The sequence below is a fragment of the Gymnoscopelus microlampas genome (assembly GCF_963454915.1).
Source record: "Gymnoscopelus microlampas genome assembly, chromosome: 10".
NCBI classification, from domain to species: Eukaryota; Metazoa; Chordata; class Actinopteri; order Myctophiformes; family Myctophidae; genus Gymnoscopelus; species Gymnoscopelus microlampas.
In genome coordinates, this window is record NC_139947.1 from 14,490,413 (window position 1) to 14,506,701 (window position 16,289).

General features: G+C 44.1%; 1 protein-coding gene across 4 annotated transcripts in view; it reads left to right on the forward strand.

The window, feature by feature from the left end:
- Nucleotides 1-16,289, forward strand: part of LOC311052848 (protein bicaudal D homolog 2-like) — a 424,382-nt gene that overhangs the window by 36,185 nt on the left and 371,908 nt on the right. For all 4 annotated transcript variants that reach the window (XR_014601558.1, XR_014601559.1, XM_084068076.1 and 1 more), the window contains exons 3-5: nt 12,714-12,866; nt 15,058-15,272; nt 15,848-16,094. Coding sequence is in view for 2 of the 4 variants with exons in the window: in XM_084068076.1 (XP_083924202.1) it covers nt 12,714-12,866; nt 15,058-15,272; nt 15,848-16,094 (615 nt within the window). In the remaining 2 variants the exon portion in view is untranslated. The remainder of the gene's footprint in view (nt 1-12,713; nt 12,867-15,057; nt 15,273-15,847; nt 16,095-16,289) is intronic.

Here is a 16,289-nt window from a genome sequence, read left to right on the forward strand (position 1 = left end):
AAACTAGACAAAAACTAAAACATTTCAGATGACTAAAATATGACAAAAACTAAATGGAAATGTATTAATCAAAATGTGCTGTCAAAATCAACACTAGGGGTGCAACAGTTAATCAAACTAATTGATTTAATTTATAAAAAAATGTATTGTTTCCTACAGAAATTAGCGAAGGAACATAAAAAAAACGATTTAATGACTCCACTATTAAATAGGTCAGTTTCACAGGCCTTGGTCTTAGTGGGTATGAGACAGACTGGCTTGATTTGGGACAGTTTTTTGGGGCTTTTCCAAACGGCACTTGTTTCGCTTGTGAACCAGGGTCTGTATCTGATGTGCCCACTAAGCCTCTTCTGTACAAACACACCAGGACCATTACTCCCTGCATTAAGAGCACATGATCCCTCTTTAAAAGGACATGATTCCTCTTAAAAATGCAACTTACTTACAATAAAGTGCTTTTCAGCATCTTCTTATTAAATCAAGAGGTACGGGTAAGTCACCAGTTCTTAGAGTTAAAGTGTTATTAACCATTTAAACCATGACCGAAGTCTCCCAGGGCTCTATACTAGCCCCCCTACGTTTTTCCCCTCAACACTAAATGTATTTGCCAAAAATAGCAGATCTACTTCTAGATCGGCTGTTTTCACAGAATGTTCATCCCAGAATAGTGGTTAAGTCAAGACACGGTCTCCACTGAATATCTTAAGTCAGGGGTCTTCAGCGTTTTCAGGCCAAGGACCCCCTAGCTGAGAGAGAGATGAAGCAGGGTATAAAATTGTGTTGCAGATTAAACTATTTTTTTATTAACTTGGTCTGCTCTTTTTTCCCTATACACCTATACCTCTTTGCCAAAAATAGCCGATCTACCAGCTCACAACGCCTCATTGTGAGCTTGTAGATCAGCTATTTTTGGCCAAAGTTCTCCTCAGAAATGGGATGCTATGTAAAAAATATATCACACCTGTAGTAACTCTGAGGACCCCCTAGGGGTCCCGGACCCCCTGTTGAAGACCCCTGTCTTAAGTTACAGGAGTCACTGGTGCTGTCTGTGCCGGTGTCGCGTTCGCAGGTCATTCTGCAGGTGCTGGTGCTGTGACCCATTGTGTGACCACACACACACACACACACACACACACACACACACACACACACACACACACACACACACACACACACACACACACACACACACACACACACACACACACACACACACACACACACACACTCACACCCAGTGACTGAACGCAGTGCCACCACGGCCTCCTGCCAGCTCTGATTGAGGAGATACAAGAAGGGACGCGGGTGCTAATCGTTCTTGTTGTGTATGGGAGAGATAATGACACTCTTCCAGTGGCATTTGTATGGGTGCTAGGTGGCGGGCGAGTGTGGCAGGCGGATGGCAGAGGGCACAGAGGACACTGAGGCTGGCATTGTAGGCCCGCGCGGGGATACACTGAAAGAACCCTTTGTCACCCTGGTTTCAGATTAGTCTGAATGCGGTAGGGAAGGAGAGAGGACAGTTAGGGTAGAGAGGACAGTTAGGGTAGAGAGGGGCCTGCCACACAGAGAGAGAGAGAGGGAATGAAATTGGTTTAAAAAAAGAACGAGGGAGAGAAACCGTTAGAGGAGAGAAAAGGCTTAGTGAGAGTAAATAAGCCACAGCGGTGCCGACGCCACGTTTTTCTGGGACAGCTTGGCTAATCATATTGAGTGACTCAATTTTGTCATGAAATGGAGCAGACAGTTGGGTTGTTCTGACTGTAGCCTTTTGTGTTGAGGCTTGTTTTACTCTCCGCTTACATATTATCTACAAAGACTTTTGCTCTAGTTGGAGTAAAGCACACGGCAGGAGCAGTATAGTATGGCTTTAACACAGCCTAGGCCCCAGGCCTTATTTGACGTGGAGAGTAGAGACTACTACAGTGTATTATGTTCCTTATGTGATTTAAGGTAAATAATCTGTGGTAGGACTGGTTCATAAGCTGGTGAGAGTCCACTTGATAATGGCTCATTGTTGACCCCACTCACCCTGTTAAACACATCACCATCAATCACCAGACAGTACAGTCTCTCTGCCAGTATACAGCCCTGGTGGTGATGGGTTTATTTAATGTTTTACTGGGTGTTGTTTTTCTTCATTTGTGTGAACCAGACAGAATGAACACAAGCAAAGCCAACAATCAATTGCTTATAGCTGTTCGTTAACTGGATTGTCAATGTTTAACGGTTTTGTTGGGTGCATATATAAACCATATAATCCTCCCCTGTAGTCACTGAAGCATAACCCTTCCCTATGGTCCCAAACCTAGCGTATATACGTAGGCCCTGGAGGCTGATCAGCCCTGTTCCCGTGCCACGGTGCAGTCGACAGGATTAGAGCCCACACAATGAGGCTGTAACATTGTAAGGAGGCGCAGACTAACGGGCGTGACTCCATTAAATCCAATCTCATGTGATGAGAAGGAGTGTGTGTGTGTCTTCGCTGAACAACACTACTGCCTACAGCTCCGTGCAAAACGGAGATTCCCTTTGCCAGCGTCTGAGAAGGATTTAGAATGGTGAAAAATCTTGAGGATCAGTGCAGTCCCATCTGTCTGTTCTTTGCTTTCTATTCTCGCTTTTCGCATGAATCTATATTATCTCCACAATAGTAGTATCACTCAAACATCTCTCTCTTATTTAACTGCACAGTAGGATGATATGCTGTAGGGCAGGGGTCTTCAACAGGGTGTCTGGGACCCCTAGAGGGTCCTCAGAGTTACTACAGGGGGGCCGCCAAAGCTTTGTGTGATATGGATTTTTTTTAACCACTTCAACTAGAATCCCTATTAAAATTTCTGAGGGGAACGTTAGCTGAAAATAGCAGATCTACAAGCTCTACAAGTAGATCGGCTATTTTCGGCAAAGAGGTTTGGTGTAGAGGGAAAAAAGAGCACATCAAGTACAAGTTTACTAAGTATTGAGGGTTTCTGTGGTTAAATGTCTGAAATAAACAAAAAACATTAATTCATACAACACTGATAGTCTATGAAGCTATCTATGAAATCTATGAAAAGTAGTTAATCTGCAACACAATTTTATACAATATGTAGTGGGGGTCCCTGCTTCATCTCTCTCTCAGCTAAGGGGTCCATGGCCTGAAAAATCTAAAAGTAAAAGTATTGGAAATTGGAAATACTCAAGCAAAGTACAAATACCTCAACATTTTACTTAAGTGCAGTACTTAAGTAAATGTACTCAGTTACTTCCCACCACTGCCCTGCTGTGGGGTCAACTCGTCGCGCGTGTACAGTAGCTTGCCCTGTGCCATATGTTTTCAGCTGTCATCCTCTACCAATCCCATTGTTGGGAGCGGTTTATCCCCCCGACAGTTACAGTGGGGTCTTCTGCTTTTGTCAATCACTGTAATGAGGAAGTCATTCAGCTGTTAAACGCTATTGGGTTTTTTCCGCCTCATTGGCACTGTGAATAGAGCTCTTAGCCATTAAGCATCTCTGCTAATTTCTTTATTACCCTTCAACCCGATGGATTATGGACCTGTCACTGTCATATAGGAGGGGAGGAAAATGAGCTCTGTTGAGTGAATTAGAATGAAATGGTATAGAAGTCCTCTTGTTTGTGACGGTCTGGAGGTGGTCTAGAGGTGGTCTAGGGTCAGTGGTTCTCAACCTTTTCAGGCCACGAGCCCCCAAAATAATCATATTTGAACTGGGGACCCCCCACTCTGATAGGAATGTAGGAGTTGAGGCATTACATTTGGTTTGACTCGGTTCCACACATAAATATTGTGAAAATAGCTGAGCTTGTAGATCGGCATTTTGTGTCTGTCTTATATTATTTGACAATTTGGCCAATGTTTGACCAGATTTTATAGTATAGTTAGTTGAAATGTCTTTTTTCTTGTCTTTTGTTTCTCTTTTTTGAGGTATTAAAAAGGTTACTTAAAAGTCCTTACATTGTCATCTGGGGACCCCCCAAAATCATGTTGGGACCCCGTCAGGGGGTCCATACCCACAGGTTAAGAACCACTGATCTAGGTGGTGGCAGAGGAGAGGATGAGGAGTACGCTGGAGGTTGTCCTGGAGAACCCCTCCCATCCCCTCTATGATGGGCTATAGGGAAGAGGAGAATCATGTTCAGCCACAGACCGAGCCAGTAGGCAGCCATCAGGCTCCACAACCAAGCTTAACCCCATATGATAACCTCCTGCATGGATTATGCATGGGCTACTAGGATGTCCATTGCCAAAATTCAGATATTCACTGTTGATTCACATAATAATTAATTATAATAATAATAAAAACGCATTCATATTATTATTATTATTATTATAGCATTTTTATATAGCATATATATTTATATAGCATGCTCTTCACATGTTGGTGTTCTCACTTACGCTTAGATTTGGTCATTTAGGTCCATTGTGCCATAATCCAGTAAGTAGCTCCCCTATGCATGTATTCATGTGGGAGATTAGCCTATGGAACAAATCCAATTGACCTATATTACAAAATGTACAGTAAGTGAGAACGCCATCAGAATAGAGTTTTGATGAAGTGTGCTACTGTATGCTTTGTGCTATTTTGAGATGTTAAGTATGTTTCGACAGTCGACATTGTCAATCGTTTTGAGTTTGTAGTTTTGGCTCTTTTTGCTTTTCGTCGTACAACAAAGTGTATATGGCTTAAGTACCGTAGTTATTCACAGAAACATGATCTGGTGGTGCTCCTGAATGGAATGTGTTTACTTGGGTGATTCTGCTTTAAACGTCCAGATGTTTTCTTGCCTGCTGTTTAATCTGGACCCCCCCTCCCCTCACCAGCCTAACGATCACTGTGTCAGTGGTTCGACAGATTGATGGTTATTTTTAGCTCCATCTCCCAAAGACATTTAAAAGATTTGCCATTGATCCCTAATGGTGTTTGTCTTTTGGCCTCAGCTTAGACGAGGAGACCCTGAAAGCGTGTCATATTTGATTTGTTTTTTTAAGCCCTCCCATCCATCCAGCGGCTACAAAGTAGTTTTTCATGCTCGATCGATGACATGGTACTACAGTAAGTCAACAGCTCTCAGGCGTACAATCCATGCTCCAAAATTAACACACACATACACACACACACACACACACACACACACACACACACACACACACACACACACACACACACACACACACATTCACTCCAACTAATGCGTGCCAACATGCTCACGTTCACAATTTTCTACTCTCACCTAAATGACCTCAAGGCATGCACAGCATCACTGATTCGCATGCATCACTGTGTCTCTCACGCAAACACACACTCCAGCACTCTGAGAGAAACACTTTTCACTTTATTTGTCTCATTGGAAAACCTTATGACCTTGACTGTGTCTCACCTCCCCCCCGTTCCCTAATGCATTGTGGGTAGGTTGTATAGAGTGACACCGCTTGCAGCAAAGAGGAGGATAAAAGGAGATCTGCTTTCACTCTGACAGCCCCAGAGGTTCATTATTCCTCGGCTCTAAGGTTTGATTTATACTTCGTTGTGGCCGGTTTGGCACACTGAGAATAGCAGATCTACAAGCTACAGCTATATACAGTACTTGGGGGCGCTTGGGCGGTGCAGGGGTAAAGCACCTGTCCACTAGTGCGGTGTCGAGGGGTCCAATTCCACCGCAGTGCATTTGCTTTGACGAGCATCTATACGAACACAGTTGGCCATGTTCATACTACTCCTACGGGCTAAGGGCGGCGGCATGTCAGTGCAGCGGGGGGTGTTGAACGGGAGGTGTACTATAGGATGGAGGCGCTACGTACCCCCGATGGGGGCTCCTCTCTGACAGGTGAGCCAACAGCAGTGGAAAGCAGTGGGAGGAATTAATTGGCATAATGACTAGATTGGGGAGTTTAAAGGGATTGGAAGTAATTGGCCCAGGGCTCTGTACTGGGTTCGCTAGTATTTCACTCTACAGGCTACACCCTACACTGAATCTCTTCGCTGAGAATAGCCGATCTACAAGTAGAGAAACTGGAGGAGAAACAGTTCATAAATTGATGCCTGATTCTCGCCCCCAGAATACGAACGCTTGGGTTCGAGTGGTTAACCATTTAAACCCTATACTTTAGTTGACCGGGGTCCCTCAGGGCTCTACACTAGTATTTCCCGAATATATACGGCTATATTCGGGTTGCTAGGTTTCAAGTGGTTAAGGATACAATGGGGGTTCTCTCCCCGTCTCCCTTGAAGATAATCACAGCACAGGCTTGGCCAGCCCGCCCAGCTGCATCCGATTTTAACGGTGGGCCGACGTGAAGAGACACTCACGGGATCTTTCTGTTTTTCTCATGTTCTGATTGAATTCCGACTGTCAGGTTGTAGATCAAAGAGCTGCTTCTGTCTGTCCCCTGAATGTGTCCATCTGATAGATAGATCTGATGGGACTAACTGTCTGGCAGACTAACTGTCTGCCAGACCAAGGAATTCAACCGTGGGCCGATATGCCGACTGTAAAAGCTAACGGACACACTCCCAACGGAAAAGCAATGAAGAGAGAGAGAGGGGGGGGGGGGGGGGACAGAGCATTTGACTGGAATGGAGGTCAGTAGAGTGAGAGAGCATGAGGACACAGCAGAGAGAGAGAAGAGAGAGAGGGGATAGAGGGAGAGAGAGCAAGCACTTGAGCGAAATGGAGGTTAGTGGAGTGAGAGAGCTTGAAGAAACAGCAGAGAGAGAGAGAGAGAGAGAGAGAGAGGGTGGAAGATATTGAGCTTGTCTGAGTTGTCATACAGTATCAGTAATCTCATTCCAGGCCATCTGGGAGTCTGCAGTACTATGGAAGGAAAGTAGAGGGGAAAAGATTAATATATTGATGCCATTCTCGGTTAAAGTCTCTGCTCTGCGCTTAGTGACTCCAAAGTATTAAAACATACCTAATCTGCAGCTGTGTTAAACCCTTAAACTCTTCCTCCATGATTTTAGGCAGTTTCTATAGAGCTGGTATTTTTGAGAAGCTCAAACACATTGAGAAATAGTTCTGAATTTTTGCTGAGACTTTAAGCTGGATAAACCTGCATATGCTGTCAAAAGCTGTTTTAATGCTGAAAAGAAGATTTCTGGCAGAAAGCGGGAGGTCGGTTCATACGGTACAGTGGGTACAGTAGACAAGAGGTTTCTCAACCTCGGGTCCGGGGACCACATGGGGTCGAAATTGTACCCGTTACGGCCGGGTCTGTAACTCTGAGAGTGTAGAAATGGAACCAAATGGACCCTTACGAGTCTGTTTGGTTCTATTTGTACACTCTCAGAGTTAAATGAACACTGACTGATTTGACAGTCTAGACTGGGTTCCCAGAGATTAAACAGAAATGGTATCAAATGGGGGTCCGTGACCTAACCTAATGCATGTGGAAATGGGATCCTTGAAATGAAAAGGGTTGAGAATCACTGCAGTAGACCAGTCGGTGTATCACTGGAAGGACGATTGACCCCTGACCTGCTGACCTAGATCATCATGGCAACCTCGAAACATGGAGGATCCGTTCTCCTCATCCACTCAGTTATTTTTTCATTTTGAGCGAGCTGTGTGCCTACTGTGAAGGCCGGTATGTGTATGTGGGTGGGAGAGCCGGAGAGCCGGGGGCAGTATGGGCACGGAAGTGTTGGAGGTGGACGGGGTAGCGAAAGACGTTGGTGTCTTTGGCGATTTGCTTCCGCTGCTTAAGGCCGATCGACTGTCTGGTGGTCCCCTGTCTCAGGAAGGATGGTAGGCATATACACACGCATGCACGCACGCACGCACGCACGCACGCACGCACGCACGCACGCACGCACGCACGCACGCACACACACACACACACACACACACACACACACACACACACACACACACACACACACACACACACAATGGTTAGGGAGCTGCCCAGAAACATGATTAAAAATTAGGTGACAATGATTAGACAATTAGTTGAAGTGTGTGTGTGTATGTGTGTGTGTGTGTGTGGGGGGGGGTTTGGTGACAGCAGGCAGGAGGGTCTTCACTTACCAAAAACGTCTTTGTCAATGAATGACATCCCTTTAATGAGATGTGTAAAGGTGAAACGTCACTTGTCACTTAAAGCTAGGACCCCCATGACACATAACCCAGCCCTCGACCCTCTGAGACACACACACACACACACACACACACACACACACACACACACACACACACACACACACACACACACACACCATGCCACACACACCATACCACACACTGTCACACATACCCAGGGGTCCAGGTCCCTCGGCTGAGTAAATGTTATTCACATTTCTCGGACAGGGGGGGCACACAGCCCCCCACTGGCGTTTACAACCAATCAGCTTGTGTCACATAGACCCATGCCCCTCCCCCGGGCTCTGAGGACCCCCTCCGTGTGTTTAGAGTAGGCAGGGTGAAAGGTCAGAGCGTGGGGCTGCATGGTAATCAGTTTGGGAGGAGGTTTCTAATCACAGTTAGTGGTGGTCCGCACGACCCTGCAGCTGAGACATGTGACCTTGACCAGGAACGGCCCTGTCCCAACAGCTGGCACTCCTTTTTTTTATACTCTTTTAAATTATGGTTTTAAAGTATAATCGTCACTGTTGGCTAGAATGTCCAACCGTTCCCTTTTTTATTATTTTTAAAACATTTTGAAATAGTTAAAATAGCCGATCTATAAAACCTCAAAAGGTGCGTTGTGAGCTTGTAGATCGTCTATTTTACTACTTTTATGCCACACTCTCTATGCCATGATGAAGTAGTAGGGCATTCATTTATGAAAAAAGGAAAACCATAAAAAGTTAGAATATGGAGTTATTAGGTTTCTGCCTGACAGTAACGATATGCGTGTATCATGACAATGTATGAACAAACAATTTACTCATTTACATCTTGCGTATTCAAATATTTACTGGAGGTCAAATGGAATAAATTAATTGTGAAATAAAAATTGTTAACTCCACGTTAAACCGGTTTAAAAAATCTGAATAGTAATCTAGTTATGACAAAATACACAGTAGTAAAAAGAAATGCACCTAAGTGTTGCAGCACACAGCCTTAATCAGGGTGACTAAAGAGTTTGATACCCAATTAGAATAAAAAGATTAAACAAAAAACAAATGAATGAATTGTTTAAAAAGACAGAATGGAGGGGTATGGGATTGGGGTGGGGTGCGGTGGGCTTGAGGTGGGGGTATACAATGTATGACTGCCTTTGGCAACCTCAGACAAGCAGCTGGCACTCCTGAACAAAAAAAGCAATTCATCATGGTGGTGTCATGATTAAGTTACTTTGCTTTGTAGATTAGATTTTAGTTTGACTCGCTTTCCAGGCGAGTATCACGTCAAGTTTGCTTTCTTTTTAGTTGAGTTCAACAACGTCTGGGGAATAACTGCAATTCACCACTTTATCCCTGACTTCCCTATGCTGTGCATGTCAGTGTCTGAAAAAGCCAAAAATCCCCCCAAAAAAAGCATAATGTTCAAATCCTCAAAATGTTCAATTTAATTAGCAAAAATGTCAAACTTTTCTAAAACAGCAGAAATGGCAGAGAGCTTGTAGATCATCTATTTCCGCTATTCATCATAAGACGAAGTATATCGGGCTAAAATGTTTAAAATGCTGTATATGCCTATAGTATATAGAGGCAGGCTTGATCTCTATGTTAATCACACATGCATTATTCAGTAATGCACCAACGCTGCATGGTGCTTTGACGCAGGATGCAAAAGACTACGCCCGCGCTCATTGGACATGCGTGAATCCGAGCCCTACTGAATATTAATGCAGCTTCAAACGTCAGCATCCATCCAAGCTGTGTACATGGTTACATTGATGAATAATTACACACAGCTAACGAGCCAGCGTGTTCGCCGCATCATCTGGGAGTTATTTAGCAACACTTCAAAACATCCCTTTTCCTCCCCAGATTTGCTGAGGGAGTCTCTTGAGCTAAATTAGAGGGATATTTCACAGTGTTGACAATCATGTTTTTAACATTGTCTCTTTTTCATCTATTTTATGAACAAGATAACTTCAAATGTGTTTGTTTGCATATTTATATGAGACGCGAGTAGCCTGATGCTGCATTCACACTAGCGGCGACGAAGCGACAGGCTACAATTCATTTTAAGTGGAAGCCAGTAGCGACTTTGATTGATTGATTGATTGATTGATTGAATACTTTATTTAGAAGTTTGCAGAAAAAAAGCACAAGAAAGTACAGTTCAAATACAAGGTCAGCTAAATAGGATTTAAAACCCCCAAAAAGCCTATGGCTTGTTTCAATTGGAGTCCTTTGTACTCAATTCATAGTGACATTAAATGACAGACAGATATACACTACTATGCAGAACATCATATAAACATTTAACAAAACATATGTACAGTAAGCAGATTGAGGGGGGGGGGGCTAGGTTAAGACTTTCACAGGAGCCAGTTTCGAGTTGCAGCGACTTGAAGGTACTCTTTTAGGGCAGTTTTGAAGGAAAGTAGGGTTTTGCACTCCTTCACTACTTTTGGTAGGGCATTCCACATTTTTGTCTTTCAGTATTTCTAGACCCCTTCTCTCTCCTCACAATTACTGCAAATTGTAAATTGAACACAAAGAAATTCTTGCTATTAATCAGTTCCCTGTGCTATTCATCCCTTCTCTTTTCATTTACGCAGTGTGGCTTGAGCAACACTTCAATGGCAACACGACAGCTGTGTATGCTATCTGGCCATGCTTCAAGGTTTAGTAGTTTTGTCGGCATTAGTGTGAATGCAGCATGAGGCAGGTCAGGGTTAAGTTGGCTCTACTCAAGGACATCAAACCTCTAACCTGCTTAGCTGACTGTCTCACATAAACATCTGGCCTGCCCTCCACCACCAGGCTGTTGTCCACTCTGTCCTGGTTAATAACATCACTAATATCACATAAAATATCACTCATTAATAATTATTTACCCTGGTGAGTACATCACCCAGGTACGTTGAAACGTTGGCAGTAGCCGTAGCAAATATTTTTGCATCGAGGCTGGAGCGTGCGACTATTACATTTTTCCTTGATTAAAATCACTACCAACGTATGTTCAACCTGGTGGCTCAGTTCTGACACGGTGAAAGCCTGATTATGAGAGAGCAGGGATTGTGTCGAGATGAGAACACCTGGCGCGGGATTGTGATGCTAATTGTTCCTCTGTCGGTAGGTCAGTCCTGTCGGATCAAGAGAGAAAGGCACTCGTCTCACACGTGAACGTACACACACACACACACACACACACACACACACACACGCACACACCATACCATACTGTAGGCATCTGCACAGATGGAGACTGCCGTTCTTTTACTCCTGTCTCTCTCACACACACGTTTGGCACCTGTTTGCTGCGAGAGATAACATGACGTAGCGCCGAGGGAATCCTTTGTCTCCTATGCTACCGAAAACGATGTGACACTCTACACCACTTCAACACACACATTAACCCCCCCCCCAACACACACACACACGCACACACATACACACACAATGTACGTACGCACGTACACAAAGAGAACACACGGCACACCTGCACGTAGTACACGTTAATTCAAACACAAATGCGTGCAGAGATCAATATCAAACACTCGTCTCCCTCTCTCTCGAACACATGTGCGTGTTCATTCAGCCGCACCGAGAGGGGTGAGGCCCACCCTCTTTCAGCGCATATCTCCTTACCTCAGTACCACCCTCTCACAGCTGCGGGCTAACACATCTCCCACCCTGCTCTGCTGTCCTGTGGGATTCTTAAATTGCGCGAGGCGCAGGGAGGTCGAAAGAGGAGGGGGGGTCAACCTTGAAGGAGGGTGGGGGGTTGGCAGGCACTAAAGCCCCAGTTACTGTATACTATGGTGCATTGTGAGCTTGTACAACTAACTTGGTACCCGAATATACAGTATCCCTCCGGCTCTCAGTTTGTCTGTGTGTCTGTCTGCCAGAACATGGAAGTTTCTCTCACTCTCCCTCCCTCTCTCTCTCTCTTTCTTTCTCTCTCCCCTCTCTCGCTCTCCCTTTCTTCTGCTCTTTATATTATGAATTAATGGAGGTTTTCCAGTGCACGTATAGCAGATGCACTTGTGTTACCAGCGTGTGCGCTGCTCCCTAATAACGAAACATGACGTTAAGCATAATTGCTGCAACTGCGGATCATCCGTAGCTGCAGTGCGCTGTCACACCTCATGAACACAGTAACACACACTCAGGAATATCGATGAATTCTAAACATGGATTGCATTTTATACTGCAGTCTGAAACTCAAGCACACACATACCAGATTCCTTAGTTTTCCTCTCTTGCCTGCAGAGGATCTGATTATAACTCTCTGTGGTGTCATCACAGCTCACAGCCCAAGCACACTGGTGGTGGCCCACTGCCTAAACAGACACCTGGTGCCCACACACACACACACACACACACACACACACACACACACACACACACACACACACACACACACACACACACACACACACACACACACACCAAAGGCACCATACCGTACATGCCAAGGGGCTTTGGCCCAGATGGGCATACATCCTTATCCTTGAGATAAGATTTACTATGTTAAATGTCTTGCCGTCGCACAAATTCATCCTATCAATGAGCCTCTCGAGCCAGATTGAAACGGTGACCTCTGACTGACCATTTCTCTGTGTGGTTTGTTGTTGTCTCCTCTAACAGAACAGCCAGGTGGTGGAGCTGCAGAGGAACAGCCTGCGTGACGACATCAAGGAGTACAAGTTCAGAGAGGCTCGTCTGCTGCAGGACTACACCGAGCTGGAGGAGGAGAACATCTCCCTGCAGAAGCAGGTGTCTGTGCTCAAGCAGAGCCAGGTGAGCAGTGTTGATTTTGTCGACTATGAAAACTATCATGAAAAACGTATTTTTTTCAGTGACTAAAAACGAATTAAAGACTCATTCAAAAGTAAGCTATGATGACTAAAACTACGACTAACTATACTGACAATTTCGTCAGCAAATAAAAACTAGACTAAAATGTTTGGGAGGGACAAGTGGAGAAGGAATCCAGTAGAACTAAGACAAGTCATCATGGGTGTGTGCGGGTGTCACAGATCAAAAATAGCTGATCTACAAGCTCACAACGCGTCGCACCGCGACGCATTGTGAGCTTGTAAATCTGCTATGAAAATCAGCTATTTTCGATGCCTTCACTGCCCAAGATTTGGACGACTAAAATCTTATGATATTTAGTCAACTAAAACTAGACTAAAAGTAAAACATTCCAGGTAAACTAAAATATGACTAAACCTAAACAGAATTGTATTCAAAAGACTATGACTAAAACTAAATCAAGATTTGCTGTCAAAATCAACACCGCAGGTGAGAGACATGGAACACACCACCGTCATGGTGGGGGAGAGGGTGCAGTAATATAGAACCTGTGGTTCTTCAAACGTGTTCATTTCAAGGACCACCATTACTCTGAGAGTGTACAAATGGGTCCATTTGGTTCCATTTGAGCACTCTCAGAGTGTACAGACCTGCAAGGGTCAGTTTTTTGGAACCCTCTCAAGGAACCCTGAGGGTCCTTGGACGCCATGTTGAGAACCACTGATATAAACACTCATGAAGAAAAAGTATAGAAGCGTAAAAAGCATACCTAAATCATCAATCATTCATAGATTCCACCAGCATACTGCACAATAGCATACTGTAAGATACTATACATTCAGCTGAGTTGGCTCATCAGAGACATGTAAACCCGTAGCTAGAGGGAGCTTTTCTGAAGTCTTTGATAACACACACACACACCCACACACACTCAGATTTAATTAAGATCAAAACCTCCGTGTGATTTAATAAAGAGATATGTGTCTCACTTTGATTTGGCAAATGTGTCAAATTAACCACCAGAACAAAACAGAGATCCTCACAGTTGATGGCACAAAAACACACTGCTCAACTTCATTCAAATGGGTGACTAGAAAAACATAAATGAATTATATATTCAATGCATAATAACATGCACATAATAGCTGAATTTCCAAGTATGGTATTTCCATTTATTGACTGGGAGACCTGGGGTCTTTTATTACTGTCTGTCTGCCCTTGTCACTGGGTCCAAGAAACAAAGATATGACTTTATTGGGTGGCTGGTGAAATCCTATCTGCAAGGGGAAATGAAATGTAGTTTATCGTCATCTACCGTAGGCTAAATCTGTGTTCTCATATAATCCAGCCACTCCCATCTGGTTGAACAGACACGGACCAGATATTATGTGTTTATAGTATTTGTTTGTTATATCTGTATATGATGTATAATATATTGTCACTGTCATGTGGAAACCATGTCCAAAACTGATCCAATCAGTTCCAATCTATCCAATTTACTGTAGTTATTTAGTCACAAACTCTTGTTAATACTTTTCATTGGTTCAATATTTATGAAACCCACAGTATTAACCACTTTGAAAATAGCGAAAATAGCTCACAGTTTTTTGCACAAAACTCACGTACGGCAAAGTAGGGCATTCATTTACGAATAAACCTATACAAAAGATGAAATATGCAGATACAAGGTCTCCGACAGCAACAATGTTATTATATTGGTTCTCAAAGTGGGGTCTGGGGACCCCCAGGGGTCCTTGGGGAGGTTCCAGGGGGTCCCCAGCAAAAGCAGTTAATGTAGCATCACAATCATTTTAACCACTTTATCCATTTATATATTAAACATTAAAAAATAGCAGATCTACACGCTCACAGCGCGTCACTTCGTGCTGCCCTGCGAGCTGCCCTGCGAGCTTGTGCATCTGTTCGAAAAATCGCGAAAATGTTTAGAAAACTTTATAATTACAAAAAAATAACTTAACAAATCTTCTCTTCTGGGGGGTCACTGGCACAAAACCTTCTCAGATGGCGGGTCCGCGGCCAAATACTTCATAATTTGGGGGTCCTTGTCACGAAAACGTTTGAGAACCACTGTGTTATGTTCTATCTGTGTTTATCCCTTAATCACACTAACGTGTCCCCTGCCTGCCCTGGCCGTCTGTCCTGCTTTTTGCAGGTGGAGTTCGAGGGTCTGAAGCACGAGATCCGTCGCCTGGAGGAGGACACCAACGTCCTGAACAGCCAGCTGGAGGAGGCCATCCGCCTGAAGGAGATCGCTGAGCGGCAGCTGGGAGAGGCTCTGGAGACCATCAAGACTGAGAGGGAGCTCAAAGCCTCCCTCAGGAAGGAGCTGTCCCACTACATGAGCATAGGAGACTCCATGTACCACAGGTACTACTGCATAGAAACCTCTTATCTCCGTATTCGTAACTTTTTGTGGATTTTTTAATTGTAAATCAACACCCTACCTGATCATTACTACAGCGTCACACAAAAGTAGCAGATCCATGAGCTCGAAACGTGGCGCAAAGCACAAGTGTAAAATAGGGCTTAAAGGGTTAGTTCACCCCCAAAATGACTTTTTTTCTATCAATTAGTCACCCCATGGAGTCTTGAATTCATGGATATTTTTTTGTTTTTGTCGCATTCCTATATAATAATTTGATGACCGTCAGCGGTTCCAGTAGGTAGGAGACACAAAGAGTCTCCATTGTGTCTCCTACCGGAACCGCTGATCATCAAATTATTGGCTTATTGGTGACAAAAAAAAAAAAAAAAGTTTTTTGGGTGAACTATCCATTTAAGTGTTTAATTATACTAATCGATTTAGTTGATTCACATTCAACATTTTTGTGTTAATTCGTTCGTATAATAAATAAGAAAGGTGCTTCTTGATTATTCGATTAATTAAATTGCAGCCCTATTTTCAACATTCTCTCTCTCTCTCCCTCTCTCCCGCCCTCCAGCCCACTCAGCATCTCTCTGGACGGTCTGAAGTTCAGCGACGACGCCGCCACAGAGCCCAACAACGACGAGGCGCTCAACGGCTACGAGAACGGCTTCAGCAAGCTGAGCGGCACCATCACCGACGACAACCGCATGGCCACGCCCAAGAAGGAGGACCTGTTCCGCCCCGCCCCCAGCCTGGTGGACGACCTGCTCAGCGAGCTCAACATCTCCGAGATCCAGAAACTCAAACAGCAGCTGCTGCAGGTGTGCAGTTTGTTTTACAACCCGCTACGCATTCTAGAACAGCCATTCCTAAGTGGGCCCCAAAATAATAATAATAATAATAATGTATAACTTTAATATTAAAAAGGTTCCTGTGAATTGTATTATTTCTTTAAAACCTTGAAATGGGAATTTTCATTGTGATACTAACTGCGGAACTACCATAGTATGCTACGC